Source organism: Lathyrus oleraceus, chromosome 1, assembly GCF_024323335.1.
Source record: "Lathyrus oleraceus cultivar Zhongwan6 chromosome 1, CAAS_Psat_ZW6_1.0, whole genome shotgun sequence".
NCBI lineage: Eukaryota > Viridiplantae > Streptophyta > Magnoliopsida > Fabales > Fabaceae > Lathyrus > Lathyrus oleraceus.
Genome location: NC_066579.1, coordinates 402,353,182 through 402,373,748, shown reverse-complemented (window position 1 = coordinate 402,373,748; position 20,567 = coordinate 402,353,182). Strand labels below are relative to the sequence as shown.

The window sequence follows — 20,567 nt, the reverse complement described above, 5'->3', positions numbered from 1 at the left end:
ATTCAATTGTTCAAATATAAAGTGCTTACTTCAATCTCGTTAAAAAAATAATCTCAAAAACCAATGAAAAGCTCGTTAATTAGGAAAAATATTCAACTAGAATTTCATACAAAGAAAAGAACCATTTCTTTGTAAAAGAAACTAATGTGTGAATATCATATACATCCTACAATGTTAATTATTCTAAAAACAACATTAGAAACGTTCGAATTCAAAATCTTACATTCTCTGACAAAACAAGTATTAACTCAAAATGAAATTCTTCTTGAACATTATTCTAAATCTCACGTGAGTTGGTTTGAAGCAATAAAGACACTCATAACAAGTAACATATTTATTTGACTTAATCGGACGTGAAAACGTCAATGAGAACTACATGACCCTCACAAGTATCACGATAACGTGTTGGTTGACTAAAATAATTTCATTTTCCAATTCACCCTTACAGACCTCTAACTTTTTGGATGTGAAGTGACATGAGGTTTAAGTTATGTTCACGACCTCAAACAAAAACAAGCCTACGTCTCAAACATGAACTCCACGACTTGTTAGTTCAGTCCAACAAACAATGTAGATTTGGATAAATATTTTCTAAAGCATCTCAACCTCAAGGATAAATAGAAAACCATAACAGTCACTCTTTCACTATCATGGTATGTATCCTCAGAGGTATAAAATTGAATTGGCTACCTTCTCATCTTATAAATCGACATACAAAGAACAATTATTTTACGTCCCTTTTAATCTAAATCTTAATTTCACTAAACATGCCCGTCTACCATTGAACGAGGTCTCTCTATTTTGAATAAGAATTTCTTTTTTATATGTCTCATACATAACATGTCTCTCGAATTAAAATCATATCTTATAGTATAGCTCGAGCAAGAAACCAACGTGATATAATAAAAAAAAATTATTATATATTTACCGCTGTAACTATAATTTTAATATAACATAATAAAATTTTTGGTTTGCATGATTAAAATATATATTTTTTGTTTGCGAATCCATTCTTTTCTTGACTGCAGTGGTAAATAGTTTCTATTATGAACATTTTGAAAAATATTATAAGATTTTAAAATACACAACTTATTAACAAAATCTCCCAAAATAGTTTATAATAAATAGTCAGGTGTTTAGTTTTTAATATATGACATGTTTTTCTTTACATTGCATGTTTAATTTAAGGTATTGATAAAAAAATTAATATAATAAATAATTACATTTAATTTTAATGTATCTTATTTTTTTTTATATAGAGAGAGAAGTTTATAAAAATCAATTCAATTTGTGAAGACAACTACTATTTTTTTCATGAAAAGTAAAATTAAAATTAAAATATTTTTAAGGAGCTATTTTCTTTGTGGAGGGTTAGAGTCTATATAGTCATGTATATATACTTTCATTTCAGGTCCTTATGAAATACATGATATGATTATATATTATGGTGTTTATATCCGACTCATTTATCATATATATGTTTTCATTTTATCCTAAACCACTGTGTAACCCTGAACAACTTGTTATTAATATTTTAGAATTACCTATCCATTACTCTAGATAAGTTATTATAACAAATTCAAATTAACTAATTTAGATGCATGCGATGAGCCTAATTTGTTATTCACTAGCTGTCTGTACACTTTTGTGCAGTATTCATTTTTGTCATTCATTATTTTCATTACTAAAATTAGAAATTAATAATTGTATTTGAATAAATAAAGTTAATGTTTGAAGATTTCTACGACATTGAACTCTTATTTGGTGAGTTTTTATTCACTTCATGTGTGTCTTTTGGTTGTGACCAACTCATGTAACATATTTTTGTGTGAAGAAAAATCTAATTTAGAATATTGATTAGATATTTCAACACTATTTTTGGGAACAACCAAACTACATTTTCCTATATATTTCATTTTCCTCAGTATAGTATTTCGATAACCAAGACGGGAGAATCATACATGTTTACAATGGGTTCATTATCCTGTTATAACATTATCTTAATGAGTATAATTATGTTGCACTCATGTTTGCCATAGAGGTTTCTTATGATTCAAAAGCTCTCATTATCAATGGAGAAAGACGTCTTTTTTTTCAGGTGCAATCCATTATCCAAGAAGCACCGTGGAGATGTGGCCTGACCTTATTCAAAAGGCCAAAGATGGTGGCCTTGATGCCATGAAACTTATATATTTGGGATCGTCACGAACCTGTTCAACGTGAATATAATTTCTCAGGAAATTTGGATTTTGTCAAATTTTTCAAGCTTATCAAGAAGCTGGACTATATGCCATTATGAGGATTGGTCCTTATGCATGTGCGGAATGGAACTACGGAGGGATCCCAGTGTGGCTTCACAATATTCCTGGGATTGAGTTAAGGACAGATAATATGGTTTACAAGAACGAAATGCAAATTTTTACGACAAAGATCGTGAATGTGGCAAAAGAAGCAAATTTATTTGCATCACAAGGAGGTCCCATTCTTCTAGCTCAAATTGAGAATGAATATGGAGATATCATGTGGAATATACAAAGATGCAGGGAAGACATACGTTAAATGGTGTGCTCAGATGGCTCTAGCACAAAACATTGGGGTTCCATGGATCATGTGTCAGCAACCTGATGCTCCTCAACCTATCATCAATACTTGCAATGGATACTATTGTCATAATTTTAAACCCAATAACCCAAAAAGTCCTAAAATGTTCACTGAAAATTGGATTGGTTGGTTCCAAAATGGGGTGAAAAGGTTCCCCATAGAAGTGCTGAAGATTCAGCTTTCTCAGTTGCACGCTTTTTTCCAAAATGGAGGTGTCTTAAACAACTACTACATGTACCATGGAGGAACCAACTTTGGCCGCACAGCAGGTGGACCATATATCACAACATCTTATGACTATGATGCACCAATTGACGAGTATGGGAATTTGAATCAACCAAAATGGGGACATCTTAAGCAACTTCATGCAGCAATTAAATTGGGTGAAAATGTTCTTACAAATTATACATCAATAAATGATAAGGATCTGGGAAATGGAATCACACTTACAACATACTCTAATTCCAATGGCGCAAGATTTTGTTTCCTGAGCAATAATGACACTAGCAAAGATGCAAATGTTGACTTACAAAATGATGGTAAATACTTTATTCCTGCCTGGTCCGTCACCATTCTTAATGGATGCAACAAAGAAATTTTCAATACAGCAAAGGTTAACAGTCAAACCTCAATAATGGTGAAAAGGAGTGGTGATAATAGTTCTAATGGACTCACATGGAAATGGAAAATGGAGCCAAAGAAAGACACCTTGAATGGAAAGGGAAATATTAAAGCACACGAGCTTTTGGAGCAGAAGGAACTAACCTTGGATGCTAGTGACTATTTATGGTACATGACTAGTGTTGACATCAATGACACTTCAATTTGGAGTAATGCGACTCTCAGTGTGAATACTATGGGCCATACACTTCATGGTTATGTTAATAGGAAGTATATAGGATACCAATTTAGCCAATGGGGAAATAAATTCACTTATGAAACGAAAGTTTCTTTGAAGAATGGAACAAACATTATAACTTTGCTTAGTGCCACCGTCGGGCTTGCAAATTATGGTGCATGGTTTGACGAGATAAAAACGGGCATTTCAGGTGGCACTGTTCAATTGATTGGAAAAATAATGTTACTATGGATTTGTCAACTAACCTTTGGTCTTATAAGGTTGGTTTGAATGGTGAGAGGAAACGTTTATATGATTTGCAATCACATGTCGGTGTGTCATGGAACACTAATTCACCTAATATTCCTATTGGGAAACCTATGACTTGGTATAAGTCAGAGTTTAAAGCTCCAGTTGGAACAAACCCTATTGTGGTGGACTTCCAAGGCCTAGGTAAAGGACATGCTTGGGTGAATGGACATAGCATTGGTCGTTATTGGCCTTCTTGGATTACAACTACAAATGGATGCAGTGACACGTGCGATTATCGTGGAAAATATGTAAAGGAAAAGTGCAACACCAATTGTGGAGGTCCATCACAAAGGTGGTATCATGTACCAAGGTCATTCTTGAATGATAACATGAACACATTGGTTTTATTTGAAGAAATAGGTGGTAATCCTCAAAGTGTTCAGTTCCAAACGGTGACAATAGGAACTATTTGTGCTAATGTATATGAAGGCTCACAACTAGAACTATCATGCCAAAATGGACAAGTAATTTCACAAATCCAGTTTGCTAGCTTTGGAAATCCACAAGGTCAATGTGGTTCTTTTAAGAAAGGCTCTTGGGAAGCTACAGATAGTCAATCTGTTGTGGAAGCTGCATGCATAGGAAAAACTAATTGTGGATTTATAGTCACAAAAGAAATGTTTAGTGTTCCATTTGGCGTAACAAATAGTACAGCTAGATTAGCCGTGCAGGTGACATGTTAAGTCATCATTTTCTACAAATTAATGTGAAAAATAAACGTTGAATTATCAAAATTGAAATAATACATTAAGTTTTTCTCATTAAATAATATCATAAGTTAAACTTGTTTTTCTTTATTTTCAACTTTAATGTAAGTTGTGGTAAAAATAAAAGTTTTTTGAGCAACCGCCCGATCTCTTTCAACCTTTCTACCATGAAACGTTGTATCATTCTTAGAGAGAAATATAAATCATATATTCTCAAATTAGATCTTATATTTCGGTCACATTAGAGTTCGTTTGGATCTTGGTTGAAATTTTTTGAAATTGCAGTGCAATGTTACAAAAACACATATTGTTGCTTCAAAACATCATGTTAAAAGTTTTTTATTTCTTTCTAATAAAAAACTTGCACCACACATTTTATTTTAATTTTCAAATAAATCAAATTTTATGCGTCTTTTATTTCTTTTTCTTAGTTTGTGTGTAAGTATGTTTTGTTACTCTTATATGTGCATTTTTGTACTAATGTTTTTTTTATAGAACAAATTAGATATATTTATTTGGACAACTAGTTTTTTTGAAACAGTTTTTCACAAGATTGAAGAATATGAATACAAGGATAAACATTATGATTGACTAGAGATATAGTAAATTCCAATTATATATATAACATTGGTAAACTTTCCATAGTAAAGAGTTGTATCTTTATATGAATATTCAATTGTTCAAATATAAAGTGCTTACTTCAATCTCGTTAAAAAAATATCTCAAAAAACCAAATGAAAAGCTCGTTAATTAGGAAAAATATTCAACTAGAATTTCATACAAAGAAAGAACCATTTCTTTGTAAAAGAAACTATATGTGATATCATATACATCCTACAATGTTAATTATTCTAAAAAACAACATTAGAAACGTTCGAATTCAAAATCTTACATTCTCTGACAAAACAAGTATTAACTCAAAATGAAAATTCTTCTTGAACATTATTCTAAATCTCACTGAGTTGGTTTTGAAGCAATAAAGACACTCATAACAAGTAACATATTTTATTTGACTTAATCGGACGTGAAAACGTCAATGAGAACTACATGACCCTCACAAGTATCACGATAACGTGTTGGTTGACTAAAATAATTTCATTTTCCAATTCACCCTTACAGACCTCTAACTTTTTGGATGTGAAGTGACATGAGGTTTAAGGTTATGTTCACGACCTCAAACAAAAACAAGCCTACGTCTCAAACATGAACTCCACGACTTGTTAGTTCAGTCCAACAAACAATGTAGATTTGGATAAATATTTCTAAAGCATCTCAACCTCAAGGATAAATAGAAAACCATAACAGTCACTCTTTCACTATCATGGTATGTATCCCTCAGAGGTATAAAATTTGAATTGGCTACCTTCTCATCTTATAAATCGACATACAAAGAACAATTATTTTACGTCCCTTTTAATCTAAATCTTAATTTCACTAAACATGCACGTCTACCATTGAACGAGGTCTCTCTATTTTGAATAAGAATTTTTTTTTATATATGTCTCATACATAACATGTCTCTCGAATTAAAATCATATCTTATAGTATAGCTCGAGCAAGAAACCAACGTGATATAATAAAAAAAATTATTATATATTTACCGCTGTAAACTATAATTTTTAATATAACATAATAAAATATTTTTGTTTGCATGATTAAAATATATATATTTTTGTTTGCGAATCCATTATCTTTTCTTGACTGCAGTGGTAAAATAGTTTCTATTATGAACATTTTGAAAAATATTATAAGAATTTTAAAAATACACAACTTATTAACAAAATCTCCCAAAATAGTTTATAATAAATAGTCAGGTGTTTAGTTTTTAATATATGACATGTTTTTCTTTACATTGCATGTTTAATGTTAAGGTATTGATAAAAAAATTTAAATATAATAAATAATTACATTTAATTTTAATGTATCTTATTTTTTATTTATATAGAGAGAAGTTTTAATAAAAATCAATTCAATTTGTGAAGACAACTACTATTTTTTTCATGAAAGTAAAATTAAAATTAAAAGATATTTTTAAGGAGCTATTTTCTTTGTGGAGGGTTAGAGTCTATATAGTCATGTATATATAACTTTCATTTCAGGTCCTTATGAAATACATGATATGATTATATATTATGGTGTTTATATCCGACTCATTTATCATATATATGTTTTCATTTTATCCTAAACCACTGTGTAACCCTGAACAACTTGTTATTAATATTTTAGAATTACCTATCCATTACTCTAGATAAGTTATTATAACAAATTCAAATTAACTAATTTAGATGCATGCGATGAGCCTAATTTGTTATTCACTAGCTGTCTGTACACTTTTGTGCAGTATTCATTTTTGTCATTCATTATTTTCATTACTAAAATTAGAAATTAATAATTGTATTTGAATAAATAAAGTTAAATGTTTGAAGATTTCTACGACATTGAACTCTTATTTGGTGAGTTTTTATTCACTTCATGTGTGTCTTTTGGTTGTGACCAACTCATGTAACATATTTTTGTGTGAAGAAAAATCTAATTTAGAATATTGATTAGATAGTTCAACACTATTTTTGGGAACAACCAAACTACATTTTCCTATATATTTCATTTTCTCAGTTATAGTATTTCGATAACCAAGACGGGAGAATCATACATGTTTACAATGGGTTCATTATCCTGTTATAACATTATCTTAATGAGTATAATTATGTTGCACTCATGTTTTGCCATAGAGGTTTCTTATGATTCAAAAGCTCTCATTATCAATGGAGAAAGACGTCTTATTTTTTCAGGTGCAATCCATTATCCAAGAAGCACCGTGGAGATGTGGCCTGACCTTATTCAAAAGGCCAAAGATGGTGGCCTTGATGCCATTGAAACTTATATATTTTGGGATCGTCACGAACCTGTTCAACGTGAATATAATTTCTCAGGAAATTTGGATTTTGTCAAATTTTTCAAGCTTATCCAAGAAGCTGGACTATATGCCATTATGAGGATTGGTCCTTATGCATGTGCGGAATGGAACTACGGAGGGATCCCAGTGTGGCTTCACAATATTCCTGGGATTGAGTTAAGGACAGATAATATGGTTTACAAGAACGAAATGCAAATTTTTACGACAAAGATCGTGAATGTGGCAAAAGAAGCAAATTTATTTGCATCACAAGGAGGTCCCATTCTTCTAGCTCAAATTGAGAATGAATATGGAGATATCATGTGGAATTACAAAGATGCAGGGAAGACATACGTTAAATGGTGTGCTCAGATGGCTCTAGCACAAAACATTGGGGTTCCATGGATCATGTGTCAGCAACCTGATGCTCCTCAACCTATCATCAATACTTGCAATGGATACTATTGTCATAATTTTAAACCCAATAACCCAAAAAGTCCTAAAATGTTCACTGAAAATTGGATTGGTTGGTTCCAAAAATGGGGTGAAAAGGTTCCCCATAGAAGTGCTGAAGATTCAGCTTTCTCAGTTGCACGCTTTTTCCAAAATGGAGGTGTCTTAAACAACTACTACATGTACCATGGAGGAACCAACTTTGGCCGCACAGCAGGTGGACCATATATCACAACATCTTATGACTATGATGCACCAATTGACGAGTATGGGAATTTGAATCAACCAAAATGGGGACATCTTAAGCAACTTCATGCAGCAATTAAATTGGGTGAAAATGTTCTTACAAATTATACATCAATAAATGATAAGGATCTGGGAAATGGAATCACACTTACAACATACTCTAATTCCAATGGCGCAAGATTTTGTTTCCTGAGCAATAATGACACTAGCAAAGATGCAAATGTTGACTTACAAAATGATGGTAAATACTTTATTCCTGCCTGGTCCGTCACCATTCTTAATGGATGCAACAAAGAAATTTTCAATACAGCAAAGGTTAACAGTCAAACCTCAATAATGGTGAAAAGGAGTGGTGATAATAGTTCTAATGGACTCACATGGAAATGGAAAATGGAGCCAAAGAAAGACACCTTGAATGGAAAGGGAAATATTAAAGCACACGAGCTTTTGGAGCAGAAGGAACTAACCTTGGATGCTAGTGACTATTTATGGTACATGACTAGTGTTGACATCAATGACACTTCAATTTGGAGTAATGCGACTCTCAGTGTGAATACTATGGGCCATACACTTCATGGTTATGTTAATAGGAAGTATATAGGATACCAATTTAGCCAATGGGGAAATAAATTCACTTATGAAACGAAAGTTTCTTTGAAGAATGGAACAAACATTATAACTTTGCTTAGTGCCACCGTCGGGCTTGCAAATTATGGTGCATGGTTTGACGAGATAAAAACGGGCATTTCAGGTGGCACTGTTCAATTGATTGGAAAAAATAATGTTACTATGGATTTGTCAACTAACCTTTGGTCTTATAAGGTTGGTTTGAATGGTGAGAGGAAACGTTTATATGATTTGCAATCACATGTCGGTGTGTCATGGAACACTAATTCACCTAATATTCCTATTGGGAAACCTATGACTTGGTATAAGTCAGAGTTTAAAGCTCCAGTTGGAACAAACCCTATTGTGGTGGACTTCCAAGGCCTAGGTAAAGGACATGCTTGGGTGAATGGACATAGCATTGGTCGTTATTGGCCTTCTTGGATTACAACTACAAATGGATGCAGTGACACGTGCGATTATCGTGGAAAATATGTAAAGGAAAAGTGCAACACCAATTGTGGAGGTCCATCACAAAGGTGGTATCATGTACCAAGGTCATTCTTGAATGATAACATGAACACATTGGTTTTATTTGAAGAAATAGGTGGTAATCCTCAAAGTGTTCAGTTCCAAACGGTGACAATAGGAACTATTTGTGCTAATGTATATGAAGGCTCACAACTAGAACTATCATGCCAAAATGGACAAGTAATTTCACAAATCCAGTTTGCTAGCTTTGGAAATCCACAAGGTCAATGTGGTTCTTTTAAGAAAGGCTCTTGGGAAGCTACAGATAGTCAATCTGTTGTGGAAGCTGCATGCATAGGAAAAACTAATTGTGGATTTATAGTCACAAAAGAAATGTTTAGTGTTCCATTTGGCGTAACAAATAGTACAGCTAGATTAGCCGTGCAGGTGACATGTTAAGTCATCATTTTCTACAAATTAATGTGAAAAATAAACGTTGAATTATCAAAATTGAAATAATACATTAAGTTTTTCTCATTAAATAATATCATAAGTTAAACTTGTTTTTCTTTATTTTCAACTTTAATGTAAGTTGTGGTAAAAATAAAAGTTTTTTGAGCAACCGCCCGATCTCTTTCAACCTTTCTACCATGAAACGTTGTATCATTCTTAGAGAGAAATATAAATCATATATTCTCAAATTAGATCTTATATTTCGGTCACATTAGAGTTCGTTTGGATCTTGGTTGAAATTTTTTGAAATTGCAGTGCAATGTTACAAAAACACATATTGTTGCTTCAAAACATCATGTTAAAAGTTTTTTATTTCTTTCTAATAAAAAACTTGCACCACACATTTTATTTTAATTTTTCAAATAAATCAAATTTTATGCGTCTTTTATTTCTTTTTCTTAGTTTGTGTGTAAGTATGTTTTGTTACTCTTATATGTGCATTTTTGTACTAATGTTTTTTTATAGAACAAATTAGATATATTTATTTGGACAACTAGTTTTTTTGAAACAGTTTTTCACAAGATTGAAGAATATGAATACAAGGATAAACATTATGATTGACTAGAGATATAGTAAATTCCAATTATATATATAACATTGGTAAACTTTCCATAGTAAAGAGTTGTATCTTTATATGAATATTCAATTGTTCAAATATAAAGTGCTTACTTCAATCTCGTTAAAAAAAATATCTCAAAAAACCAAATGAAAAGCTCGTTAATTAGGAAAAATATTCAACTAGAATTTCATACAAAGAAAGAACCATTTCTTTGTAAAAGAAACTATATGTGATATCATATACATCCTACAATGTTAATTATTCTAAAAAACAACATTAGAAACGTTCGAATTCAAAATCTTACATTCTCTGACAAAACAAGTATTAACTCAAAATGAAAATTCTTCTTGAACATTATTCTAAATCTCACTGAGTTGGTTTTGAAGCAATAAAGACACTCATAACAAGTAACATATTTTATTTGACTTAATCGGACGTGAAAACGTCAATGAGAACTACATGACCCTCACAAGTATCACGATAACGTGTTGGTTGACTAAAATAATTTCATTTTCCAATTCACCCTTACAGACCTCTAACTTTTTGGATGTGAAGTGACATGAGGTTTAAGGTTATGTTCACGACCTCAAACAAAAACAAGCCTACGTCTCAAACATGAACTCCACGACTTGTTAGTTCAGTCCAACAAACAATGTAGATTTGGATAAATATTTCTAAAGCATCTCAACCTCAAGGATAAATAGAAAACCATAACAGTCACTCTTTCACTATCATGGTATGTATCCCTCAGAGGTATAAAATTTGAATTGGCTACCTTCTCATCTTATAAATCGACATACAAAGAACAATTATTTTACGTCCCTTTTAATCTAAATCTTAATTTCACTAAACATGCACGTCTACCATTGAACGAGGTCTCTCTATTTTGAATAAGAATTTTTTTTTATATATGTCTCATACATAACATGTCTCTCGAATTAAAATCATATCTTATAGTATAGCTCGAGCAAGAAACCAACGTGATATAATAAAAAAAATTATTATATATTTACCGCTGTAAACTATAATTTTTAATATAACATAATAAAATATTTTTGTTTGCATGATTAAAATATATATATTTTTGTTTGCGAATCCATTATCTTTTCTTGACTGCAGTGGTAAAATAGTTTCTATTATGAACATTTTGAAAAATATTATAAGAATTTTAAAAATACACAACTTATTAACAAAATCTCCCAAAATAGTTTATAATAAATAGTCAGGTGTTTAGTTTTTAATATATGACATGTTTTTCTTTACATTGCATGTTTAATGTTAAGGTATTGATAAAAAAATTTAAATATAATAAATAATTACATTTAATTTTAATGTATCTTATTTTTTATTTATATAGAGAGAAGTTTTAATAAAAATCAATTCAATTTGTGAAGACAACTACTATTTTTTTCATGAAAGTAAAATTAAAATTAAAAGATATTTTTAAGGAGCTATTTTCTTTGTGGAGGGTTAGAGTCTATATAGTCATGTATATATAACTTTCATTTCAGGTCCTTATGAAATACATGATATGATTATATATTATGGTGTTTATATCCGACTCATTTATCATATATATGTTTTCATTTTATCCTAAACCACTGTGTAACCCTGAACAACTTGTTATTAATATTTTAGAATTACCTATCCATTACTCTAGATAAGTTATTATAACAAATTCAAATTAACTAATTTAGATGCATGCGATGAGCCTAATTTTGTTATTCACTAGCTGTCTGTACACTTTTGTGCAGTATTCATTTTTGTCATTCATTATTTTCATTACTAAAATTAGAAATTAATAATTGTATTTGAATAAATAAAGTTAAATGTTTGAAGATTTCTACGACATTGAACTCTTATTTGGTGAGTTTTTATTCACTTCATGTGTGTCTTTTGGTTGTGACCAACTCATGTAACATATTTTTGTGTGAAGAAAAATCTAATTTAGAATATTGATTAGATAGTTCAACACTATTTTTGGGAACAACCAAACTACATTTTCCTATATATTTCATTTTCTCAGTTATAGTATTTCGATAACCAAGACGGGAGAATCATACATGTTTACAATGGGTTCATTATCCTGTTATAACATTATCTTAATGAGTATAATTATGTTGCACTCATGTTTTGCCATAGAGGTTTCTTATGATTCAAAAGCTCTCATTATCAATGGAGAAAGACGTCTTATTTTTTCAGGTGCAATCCATTATCCAAGAAGCACCGTGGAGATGTGGCCTGACCTTATTCAAAAGGCCAAAGATGGTGGCCTTGATGCCATTGAAACTTATATATTTTGGGATCGTCACGAACCTGTTCAACGTGAATATAATTTCTCAGGAAATTTGGATTTTGTCAAATTTTTCAAGCTTATCCAAGAAGCTGGACTATATGCCATTATGAGGATTGGTCCTTATGCATGTGCGGAATGGAACTACGGAGGGATCCCAGTGTGGCTTCACAATATTCCTGGGATTGAGTTAAGGACAGATAATATGGTTTACAAGAACGAAATGCAAATTTTTACGACAAAGATCGTGAATGTGGCAAAAGAAGCAAATTTATTTGCATCACAAGGAGGTCCCATTCTTCTAGCTCAAATTGAGAATGAATATGGAGATATCATGTGGAATTACAAAGATGCAGGGAAGACATACGTTAAATGGTGTGCTCAGATGGCTCTAGCACAAAACATTGGGGTTCCATGGATCATGTGTCAGCAACCTGATGCTCCTCAACCTATCATCAATACTTGCAATGGATACTATTGTCATAATTTTAAACCCAATAACCCAAAAAGTCCTAAAATGTTCACTGAAAATTGGATTGGTTGGTTCCAAAAATGGGGTGAAAAGGTTCCCCATAGAAGTGCTGAAGATTCAGCTTTCTCAGTTGCACGCTTTTTCCAAAATGGAGGTGTCTTAAACAACTACTACATGTACCATGGAGGAACCAACTTTGGCCGCACAGCAGGTGGACCATATATCACAACATCTTATGACTATGATGCACCAATTGACGAGTATGGGAATTTGAATCAACCAAAATGGGGACATCTTAAGCAACTTCATGCAGCAATTAAATTGGGTGAAAATGTTCTTACAAATTATACATCAATAAATGATAAGGATCTGGGAAATGGAATCACACTTACAACATACTCTAATTCCAATGGCGCAAGATTTTGTTTCCTGAGCAATAATGACACTAGCAAAGATGCAAATGTTGACTTACAAAATGATGGTAAATACTTTATTCCTGCCTGGTCCGTCACCATTCTTAATGGATGCAACAAAGAAATTTTCAATACAGCAAAGGTTAACAGTCAAACCTCAATAATGGTGAAAAGGAGTGGTGATAATAGTTCTAATGGACTCACATGGAAATGGAAAATGGAGCCAAAGAAAGACACCTTGAATGGAAAGGGAAATATTAAAGCACACGAGCTTTTGGAGCAGAAGGAACTAACCTTGGATGCTAGTGACTATTTATGGTACATGACTAGTGTTGACATCAATGACACTTCAATTTGGAGTAATGCGACTCTCAGTGTGAATACTATGGGCCATACACTTCATGGTTATGTTAATAGGAAGTATATAGGATACCAATTTAGCCAATGGGGAAATAAATTCACTTATGAAACGAAAGTTTCTTTGAAGAATGGAACAAACATTATAACTTTGCTTAGTGCCACCGTCGGGCTTGCAAATTATGGTGCATGGTTTGACGAGATAAAAACGGGCATTTCAGGTGGCACTGTTCAATTGATTGGAAAAAATAATGTTACTATGGATTTGTCAACTAACCTTTGGTCTTATAAGGTTGGTTTGAATGGTGAGAGGAAACGTTTATATGATTTGCAATCACATGTCGGTGTGTCATGGAACACTAATTCACCTAATATTCCTATTGGGAAACCTATGACTTGGTATAAGTCAGAGTTTAAAGCTCCAGTTGGAACAAACCCTATTGTGGTGGACTTCCAAGGCCTAGGTAAAGGACATGCTTGGGTGAATGGACATAGCATTGGTCGTTATTGGCCTTCTTGGATTACAACTACAAATGGATGCAGTGACACGTGCGATTATCGTGGAAAATATGTAAAGGAAAAGTGCAACACCAATTGTGGAGGTCCATCACAAAGGTGGTATCATGTACCAAGGTCATTCTTGAATGATAACATGAACACATTGGTTTTATTTGAAGAAATAGGTGGTAATCCTCAAAGTGTTCAGTTCCAAACGGTGACAATAGGAACTATTTGTGCTAATGTATATGAAGGCTCACAACTAGAACTATCATGCCAAAATGGACAAGTAATTTCACAAATCCAGTTTGCTAGCTTTGGAAATCCACAAGGTCAATGTGGTTCTTTTAAGAAAGGCTCTTGGGAAGCTACAGATAGTCAATCTGTTGTGGAAGCTGCATGCATAGGAAAAACTAATTGTGGATTTATAGTCACAAAAGAAATGTTTAGTGTTCCATTTGGCGTAACAAATAGTACAGCTAGATTAGCCGTGCAGGTGACATGTTAAGTCATCATTTTCTACAAATTAATGTGAAAAATAAACGTTGAATTATCAAAATTGAAATAATACATTAAGTTTTTCTCATTAAATAATATCATAAGTTAAACTTGTTTTTCTTTATTTTCAACTTTAATGTAAGTTGTGGTAAAAATAAAAGTTTTTTGAGCAACCGCCCGATCTCTTTCAACCTTTCTACCATGAAACGTTGTATCATTCTTAGAGAGAAATATAAATCATATATTCTCAAATTAGATCTTATATTTCGGTCACATTAGAGTTCGTTTGGATCTTGGTTGAAATTTTTTGAAATTGCAGTGCAATGTTACAAAAACACATATTGTTGCTTCAAAACATCATGTTAAAAGTTTTTTATTTCTTTCTAATAAAAAACTTGCACCACACATTTTATTTTAATTTTTCAAATAAATCAAATTTTATGCGTCTTTTATTTCTTTTTCTTAGTTTGTGTGTAAGTATGTTTTGTTACTCTTATATGTGCATTTTTGTACTAATGTTTTTTTATAGAACAAATTAGATATATTTATTTGGACAACTAGTTTTTTTGAAACAGTTTTTCACAAGATTGAAGAATATGAATACAAGGATAAACATTATGATTGACTAGAGATATAGTAAATTCCAATTATATATATAACATTGGTAAACTTTCCATAGTAAAGAGTTGTATCTTTATATGAATATTCAATTGTTCAAATATAAAGTGCTTACTTCAATCTCGTTAAAAAAAATATCTCAAAAAACCAAATGAAAAGCTCGTTAATTAGGAAAAATATTCAACTAGAATTTCATACAAAGAAAGAACCATTTCTTTGTAAAAGAAACTATATGTGATATCATATACATCCTACAATGTTAATTATTCTAAAAAACAACATTAGAAACGTTCGAATTCAAAATCTTACATTCTCTGACAAAACAAGTATTAACTCAAAATGAAAATTCTTCTTGAACATTATTCTAAATCTCACTGAGTTGGTTTTGAAGCAATAAAGACACTCATAACAAGTAACATATTTTATTTGACTTAATCGGACGTGAAAACGTCAATGAGAACTACATGACCCTCACAAGTATCACGATAACGTGTTGGTTGACTAAAATAATTTCATTTTCCAATTCACCCTTACAGACCTCTAACTTTTTGGATGTGAAGTGACATGAGGTTTAAGGTTATGTTCACGACCTCAAACAAAAACAAGCCTACGTCTCAAACATGAACTCCACGACTTGTTAGTTCAGTCCAACAAACAATGTAGATTTGGATAAATATTTCTAAAGCATCTCAACCTCAAGGATAAATAGAAAACCATAACAGTCACTCTTTCACTATCATGGTATGTATCCCTCAGAGGTATAAAATTTGAATTGGCTACCTTCTCATCTTATAAATCGACATACAAAGAACAATTATTTTACGTCCCTTTTAATCTAAATCTTAATTTCACTAAACATGCACGTCTACCATTGAACGAGGTCTCTCTATTTTGAATAAGAATTTCTTTTTTATATATGTCTCATACATAACATGTCTCTCGAATTAAAATCATATCTTATAGTATAGCTCGAGCAAGAAACCAACGTGATATAATAAAAAAAAATTATTATATATTTACCGCTGTAAACTATAATTTTTAATATAACATAATAAAATATTTTTGTTTGCATGATTAAAATATATATATTTTTGTTTGCGAATCCATTATCTTTTCTTGACTGCAGTGGTAAAATAGTTTCTATTATGAACATTTTGAAAAATATTATAAGAATTTTAAAAATACACAACTTATTAACAAAATCTCCCAAAATAGTTTATAATAAATAGTCAGGTGTTTAGTTTTTAATATATGACATGTTTTTCTTTACATTGCATGTTTAATGTTAAGGTATTGATAAAAAAATTTAAATATAATAAATAATTACATTTAATTTTAATGTATCTTATTTTTTATTTATATAGAGAGAAGTTTTAATAAAAATCAATTCAATTTGTGAAGACAACTACTATTTTTTTCATGAAAGTAAAATTAAAATTAAAAGATATTTTTAAGGAGCTATTTTCTTTGTGGAGGGTTAGAGTCTATATAGTCATGTATATATAACTTTCATTTCAGGTCCTTATGAAATACATGATATGATTATATATTATGGTGTTTATATCCGACTCATTTATCATATATATGTTTTCATTTTATCCTAAACCACTGTGTAACCCTGAACAACTTGTTATTAATATTTTAGAATTACCTATCCATTACTCTAGATAAGTTATTATAACAAATTCAAATTAACTAATTTAGATGCATGCGATGAGCCTAATTTTGTTATTCACTAGCTGTCTGTACACTTTTGTGCAGTATTCATTTTTGTCATTCATTATTTTCATTACTAAAATTAGAAATTAATAATTGTATTTGAATAAATAAAGTTAAATGTTTGAAGATTTCTACGACATTGAACTCTTATTTGGTGAGTTTTTATTCACTTCATGTGTGTCTTTTGGTTGTGACCAACTCATGTAACATATTTTTGTGTGAAGAAAAATCTAATTTAGAATATTGATTAGATAGTTCAACACTATTTTTGGGAACAACCAAACTACATTTTCCTATATATTTCATTTTCTCAGTTATAGTATTTCGATAACCAAGACGGGAGAATCATACATGTTTACAATGGGTTCATTATCCTGTTATAACATTATCTTAATGAGTATAATTATGTTGCACTCATGTTTTGCCATAGAGGTTTCTTATGATTCAAAAGCTCTCATTATCAATGGAGAAAGACGTCTTATTTTTTCAGGTGCAATCCATTATCCAAGAAGCACCGTGGAGATGTGGCCTGACCTTATTCAAAAGGCCAAAGATGGTGGCCTTGATGCCATTGAAACTTATATATTTTGGGATCGTCACGAACCTGTTCAACGTGAATATAATTTCTCAGGAAATTTGGATTTTGTCAAATTTTTCAAGCTTATCCAAGAAGCTGGACTATATGCCATTATGAGGATTGGTCCTTATGCATGTGCGGAATGGAACTACGGAGGGATCCCAGTGTGGCTTCACAATATTCCTGGGATTGAGTTAAGGACAGATAATATGGTTTACAAGAACGAAATGCAAATTTTTACGACAAAGATCGTGAATGTGGCAAAAGAAGCAAATTTATTTGCATCACAAGGAGGTCCCATTCTTCTAGCTCAAATTGAGAATGAATATGGAGATATCATGTGGAATTACAAAGATGCAGGGAAGACATACGTTAAATGGTGTGCTCAGATGGCTCTAGCACAAAACATTGGGGTTCCATGGATCATGTGTCAGCAACCTGATGCTCCTCAACCTATCATCAATACTTGCAATGGATACTATTGTCATAATTTTAAACCCAATAACCCAAAAAGTCCTAAAATGTTCACTGAAAATTGGATTGGTTGGTTCCAAAAATGGGGTGAAAAGGTTCCCCATAGAAGTGCTGAAGATTCAGCTTTCTCAGTTGCACGCTTTTTCCAAAATGGAGGTGTCTTAAACAACTACTACATGTACCATGGAGGAACCAACTTTGGCCGCACAGCAGGTGGACCATATATCACAACATCTTATGACTATGATGCACCAATTGACGAGTATGGGAATTTGAATCAACCAAAATGGGGACATCTTAAGCAACTTCATGCAGCAATTAAATTGGGTGAAAATGTTCTTACAAATTATACATCAATAAATGATAAGGATCTGGGAAATGGAATCACACTTACAACATACTCTAATTCCAATGGCGCAAGATTTTGTTTCCTGAGCAATAATGACACTAGCAAAGATGCAAATGTTGACTTACAAAATGATGGTAAATACTTTATTCCTGCCTGGTCCGTCACCATTCTTAATGGATGCAACAAAGAAATTTTCAATACAGCAAAGGTTAACAGTCAAACCTCAATAATGGTGAAAAGGAGTGGTGATAATAGTTCTAATGGACTCACATGGAAATGGAAAATGGAGCCAAAGAAAGACACCTTGAATGGAAAGGGAAATATTAAAGCACACGAGCTTTTGGAGCAGAAGGAACTAACCTTGGATGCTAGTGACTATTTATGGTACATGACTAGTGTTGACATCAATGACACTTCAATTTGGAGTAATGCGACTCTCAGTGTGAATACTATGGGCCATACACTTCATGGTTATGTTAATAGGAAGTATATAGGATACCAATTTAGCCAATGGGGAAATAAATTCACTTATGAAACGAAAGTTTCTTTGAAGAATGGAACAAACATTATAACTTTGCTTAGTGCCACCGTCGGGCTTGCAAATTATGGTGCATGGTTTGACGAGATAAAAACGGGCATTTCAGGTGGCACTGTTCAATTGATTGGAAAAAATAATGTTACTATGGATTTGTCAACTAACCTTTGGTCTTATAAGGTTGGTTTGAATGGTGAGAGGAAACGTTTATATGATTTGCAATCACATGTCGGTGTGTCATGGAACACTAATTCACCTAATATTCCTATTGGGAAACCTATGACTTGGTATAAGTCAGAGTTTAAAGCTCCAGTTGGAACAAACCCTATTGTGGTGGACTTCCAAGGCCTAGGTAAAGGACATGCTTGGGTGAATGGACATAGCATTGGTCGTTATTGGCCTTCTTGGATTACAACTACAAATGGATGCAGTGACACGTGCGATTATCGTGGAAAATATGTAAAGGAAAAGTGCAACACCAATTGTGGAGGTCCATCACAAAGGTGGTATCATGTACCAAGGTCATTCTTGAATGATAACATGAACACATTGGTTTTATTTGAAGAAATAGGTGGTAATCCTCAAAGTGTTCAGTTCCAAACGGTGACAATAGGAACTATTTGTGCTAATGTATATGAAGGCTCACAACTAGAACTATCATGCCAAAATGGACAAGTAATTTCACAAATCCAGTTTGCTAGCTTTGGAAATCCACAAGGTCAATGTGGTTCTTTTAAGAAAGGCTCTTGGGAAGCTACAGATAGTCAATCTGTTGTGGAAGCTGCATGCATAGGAAAAACTAATTGTGGATTTATAGTCACAAAAGAAATGTTTAGTGTTCCATTTGGCGTAACAAATAGTACAGCTAGATTAGCCGTGCAGGTGACATGTTAAGTCATCATTTTCTACAAATTAATGTGAAAAATAAACGTTGAATTATCAAAATTGAAATAATACATTAAGTTTTTCTCATTAAATAATATCATAAGTTAAACTTGTTTTTCTTTATTTTCAACTTTAATGTAAGTTGTGGTAAAAATAAAAGTTTTTTGAGCAACCGCCCGATCTCTTTCAACCTTTCTACCATGAAACGTTGTATCATTCTTAGAGAGAAATATAAATCATATATTCTCAAATTAGATCTTATATTTCGGTCACATTAGAGTTCGTTTGGATCTTGGTTGAAATTTTTTGAAATTGCAGTGCAATGTTACAAAAACACATATTGTTGCTTCAAAACATCATGTTAAAAGTTTTTTATTTCTTTCTAATAAAAAACTTGCACCACACATTTTATTTTAATTTTTCAAATAAATCAAATTTTATGCGTCTTTTATTTCTTTTTCTTAGTTTGTGTGTAAGTATGTTTTGTTACTCTTATATGTGCATTTTTGTACTAATGTTTTTTTATAGAACAAATTAGATATATTTATTTGGACAACTAGTTTTTTTGAAACAGTTTTTCACAAGATTGAAGAATATGAATACAAGGATAAACATTATGATTGACTAGAGATATAGTAAATTCCAATTATATATATAACATTGGTAAACTTTCCATAGTA

The 20,567-nt window shown here is 31.7% G+C and overlaps 5 protein-coding genes across 5 annotated transcripts in view; all 5 read left to right on the top strand.

Moving 5' to 3' along the window:
• Nucleotides 1–2,559, top strand: part of LOC127111205 (beta-galactosidase) — an 8,105-nt gene extending 5,546 nt beyond the window's left edge. Inside the window, exons 3-4 of the mRNA XM_051046177.1 lie at nucleotides 2,040–2,098; nucleotides 2,238–2,559. Of these exons, the coding sequence (XP_050902134.1) occupies nucleotides 2,040–2,098; nucleotides 2,238–2,559 (381 nt within the window). The remainder of the gene's footprint in view (nucleotides 1–2,039; nucleotides 2,099–2,237) is intronic.
• A 13-nt stretch (nucleotides 2,560–2,572) lies between these two features.
• Nucleotides 2,573–4,434, top strand: LOC127111189 (beta-galactosidase-like). Its single transcript, XM_051046176.1, has 2 exons — nucleotides 2,573–3,658; nucleotides 3,721–4,434. The coding sequence occupies exons 1-2, from the start codon at nucleotides 2,573–2,575 to the stop codon at nucleotides 4,432–4,434; spliced, it is 1,800 nt and encodes a 599-aa protein (XP_050902133.1).
• Nucleotides 4,435–7,117: 2,683 nt separating this feature from the next.
• On the top strand, nucleotides 7,118–9,586 carry LOC127115819 (beta-galactosidase-like). Its single transcript, XM_051047264.1, has one exon. It carries the CDS (start codon nucleotides 7,118–7,120, stop codon nucleotides 9,584–9,586), a length of 2,469 nt encoding a protein of 822 aa, XP_050903221.1.
• A 2,685-nt stretch (nucleotides 9,587–12,271) lies between these two features.
• LOC127115818 (beta-galactosidase-like) lies at nucleotides 12,272–14,740 on the top strand. Its single transcript, XM_051047263.1, has one exon. It carries the CDS (start codon nucleotides 12,272–12,274, stop codon nucleotides 14,738–14,740), a length of 2,469 nt encoding a protein of 822 aa, XP_050903220.1.
• Nucleotides 14,741–17,427: 2,687 nt separating this feature from the next.
• Nucleotides 17,428–19,896, top strand: LOC127115817 (beta-galactosidase-like). Its single transcript, XM_051047262.1, has one exon. The coding sequence runs from the start codon at nucleotides 17,428–17,430 to the stop codon at nucleotides 19,894–19,896; it is 2,469 nt and encodes an 822-aa protein (XP_050903219.1).
• The last annotated feature ends 671 nt before the right edge of the window (nucleotides 19,897–20,567 follow it).